Source organism: Triturus cristatus, chromosome 4_2, assembly GCF_964204655.1.
Source record: "Triturus cristatus chromosome 4_2, aTriCri1.1, whole genome shotgun sequence".
Taxonomy (NCBI): domain Eukaryota; kingdom Metazoa; phylum Chordata; class Amphibia; order Caudata; family Salamandridae; genus Triturus; species Triturus cristatus.
In genome coordinates, this window is record NC_140586.1 from 978980025 (window position 1) to 978983654 (window position 3630).

At 42.3% G+C, this 3630-nt stretch overlaps 1 protein-coding gene across 1 annotated transcript; it reads left to right on the forward strand.

Annotated features, from left to right (window-relative positions):
* Nucleotides 1–460: 460 nt before the first annotated feature.
* On the forward strand, nt 461–3011 carry LOC146839197 (uncharacterized). Its single transcript, XM_085603217.1, has one exon. The coding sequence runs from the start codon at nt 792–794 to the stop codon at nt 2190–2192; it is 1401 nt and encodes a 466-aa protein (XP_085459343.1). The 5' UTR covers nt 461–791; the 3' UTR covers nt 2193–3011.
* Nucleotides 3012–3630: the final 619 nt, after the last annotated feature.

The following is a 3630-nucleotide window of genomic DNA, read 5'->3' on the forward strand; positions in this document are numbered from 1 at the left end:
TAACTGCTGGTATACAGTTGGAGTCCCAGAGCCTAACAGAAGTCTGTTACCTGTCCACTGCGAGTGAATTGCTGTTTTGCCTTTCTTGTTTCTTTTGTCCCTTTTTTCCCTTTCCCCTGATGGGGAGTGGTCCGGCGAGGGTACTATATATATACTCCCGGGCGGCTCCGCAGTGGGGGCAGGGTTCCCTGTCATCTTTCATCGCTCCCGCTGTATCCGGCTTGAAGGTTAGTGGTAATCTGCTTACAGTCTGACAGTCTCTTGGGTTGATCTATGTTGTTTCCAAGTGTGCCGGACCTCCAAAGTTAATGGTGTACCTTTTTGGGCCTCACCGGAATAGGAAGCTTAAAAAGGGCCAGTGTTACACTATTGATAATTCGTAAACTAATCGAGCATGTTTTAATCCCTGTTCATTACTTGTATAAAAACTGTACCTCACATGTAAGTACTAATCCCCAAAGACCCTATCAGTGCTTTTAAAACTCCTAAATTAAATGCTATAAACTGCAGTCAGAATGAGCTTAATTCTACTTGAGAGAATCCTTGTGGGCATAACTTGGAGAAAATGAATCCATGAGGGTCATCTTAATAAAAACAAGGGGCCCCTTAGTGAAAGTTTATAAGACAAGTTAGATAGGCTGGCTTCAAAGGTAAGAACACTGCTCTCCAAAATAAAAGCTATAATTAGTTAAATTCAAATGTGAAGAAGAGCTTCGGCAGCGTAGTTTAGAAGTTAATGCTGAGTTTTAACATAAACCAGTACAGACTCCGGAATCAGATTCAGTCTTAAGATGGCATGTATCCAGGAACAAACCCAACTTGGAGATACAAACAACTTGAATAAGAGCAATGAATGTGAGAACAGCTTTAGTTATCAATCCCACCTTACTGGACATGAGAAAACTAGCGCTGGACGAAAATCTGAATGCCATAAAGGCTTGAGTCGGAAAAGCGATCTCATTCAACATGTGAGAATCCACACTGGGCGCAAACCTTATCAGTGCAATGAATGCCAAAGAAGCTTTAGTTTTTTAAGCAGTCTCACTCAACACAAGAGAATCCACACTGGGCAAAAACCTTATCAGTGCATTAAGTGCCTGAAGTGCTTTCGTCAGAAAGACCATCTCATTCAACACGAGAGAACTCATACTGGGCTCAAACCGTATCAGTGTTTTGAATGCTGGAAAAGCTTCAGTCAGAAATCTACACTCTCACAACATGCGGTAACTCACACTGGGCAAAAACCTTATCAGTGCTCTGAATGCTGTAAAAGCTTCAGTCGGAAATTCAATATTACTTTACATGAAAGGACCCACACGGGGCAAAAACCTTTTCAGTGCTCTGAATGCAGGGAAAGCTTCAGTCAGAAATCTGGTCTCACTCGTCATGAGAGAACTCACACTGGACTAAAACCGTATCAGTGCTCTGAATGCTGCAAAAGCTTCAGTCAGAAATCTGGTCTCGCTCGTCATGAAAGAACTCACACTGGACTAAAACCGTATCAGTGCTCTGAATGCTGGAAAAAGTTCAGTCAGAAATGTGATCTCGCTCGCCATGAGAAAACTCACACTGGACTAAAACCGTACCAGTGCTCTGAATGCTTGAAAAGCTTCAGTCAGAAATCTGGTCTCACTCAACATGAGAAAACTCACACTGGACTAAAAACATATGAGTGCTCAGAGTGCCAACAAAGCTTCAGTTGTAAGGCCAATCTCATTCAACACGAGCGCATACACACTGGGCAAAAACCTTATCAGTGCTCTGAATGCTGGAAAAGCTTCAGTCATAAATATGGTCTCACTCAACATGAAAGAACTCACACTGGACTAAAACCGTATCAGTGCTCTGAATGCTTGAAAAGCTTCAGTCACAAACATGGTCTCATTCAACATGAAAGAACTCACACTGGACTAAAACCGTATAAGTGCTCTGAATGCCAGAAAAGCTTCAGACAGAAAATAGCTCTCACTCTCCATGAGAGAACCCACACAGGGCACAGACCTTATCAGTGCTTTGAATGCTGGAAAAGCTTCAGTCAGAAATCTGGTCTCGCTCTTCATGAGATAACTCACACTGGACTAAAACCGTATCAATGCTCTAAATGCCAGAAAAGGTTCAACTTGAAAAAAAGTCTCACTAGACATGAAAGAACTCACACTGGGCAAAGACCTTATCAGTGCTTTGAATGCTAGAAAAGCTTCAGTCAGAAGTCTGGTCTCACTTAACATGAGAAAACTCACACTGGGCAAAACCTTGTCATTGGTCTAAGTGCCAGGGAAGCATCTGCAGGAGTCTCAGTTTGATTCAACATGAGAAAATCCACAGCGAGAAAAAGAATTATCAGTGCTCTCAGTGTGACAAAAACTTCAGTTATAAAAGCAACCTCTCTACATGACAGAGACAATGTGGGAGAGTAAAGGGTGCTCTGAGGAGGAGTTTTCAGCATCGCAAAAACCTTCACATGAAGCAACCACAAAGGCATCAATCAATTTATCGTCCAATAAACTGTTTACTGAGAAAAGCACACAGTGAGGGATATATATTTATGAATTAACCTCATTCCTTAGTGACTATTTGTGGCCTCATTCCATTCAGTGTATTTTGCTCCCTAAGTGTTAATAAACCATGGCTCTGACCCACCAAGTCCATTCGATCCTGAACTTTGAGGCCACGCCGCTAGGAGCAGGAATCCAAGTAACCTCAAACTGTTTCCAGCCTTCATGAGCCTCACCAGGGAGCTGCAGCAGGAGTCCCTTTGTCGTAGGTCTCTATGGGACCAACATCTGTTCATGCCTGTGCAATTTGCAACTGATTATTGAAAAAAACTAAAATTGATGGAAGGACTGGTCATTAATCTCAGCAACATCCCACCACATCATTCTCCAGGCTCTGTGCCACTAAAGACAAGGCCAACCATATGCAATCCATTATTGGCTCCACTCTAAATAGTCCTAATGACTTCTGTTCCGAGGGGACACAGCCTCGTATTACAAAGATCCACTTTAGCGGCCTCTTTCCGTGTTCTTTTTTGTGACAAATGGTACCTGCTTCTCATCGGCTGAGGACAGTTTCACGAGCTTTAGAATCACATCAGATACATCCAGGAGAGTCTCACAGATAATCTGAGTTATACATTTTTAGTACTACTAAAGAACTACAAAATGCTATTCACAAACTACATATGGTCCTTCTGCCTCTCCTATCTTTATCTGTGTGGAGTTGTCTGCTCCGACTTTACAGTTTCCGCACACGTTAGTATAGTTTTTAGTAGTAAATGTGGAAGGGACAGAGGAAGTGGCTGTAAAATGGAAAATGCTTAAAAATGAAGGGGAGGGGTGAAGGCAGGAGTAAGGAGGAGTGTAGGGAGGGGTTTAGGGAAGGACAGGCACTCACCCACTAAAGAGTAAGCCCATTGCTGTTTATAAACCACAACTCTAAAGTCCCTAAGCCATAATGTACCTAAAACAATCGTAAATGTACTAGTGCTCAGAGCGGGAGTAAGTCCAACATCACACATGGCCATCCACTGGAACTGCAGTACACTCCCATAAATAATAATGGTGGTAGGGACGTAAAATAAAACCCCGTAGAAAATAATGCTAGATTAAATATTTAAAACTAGTTTAAAAA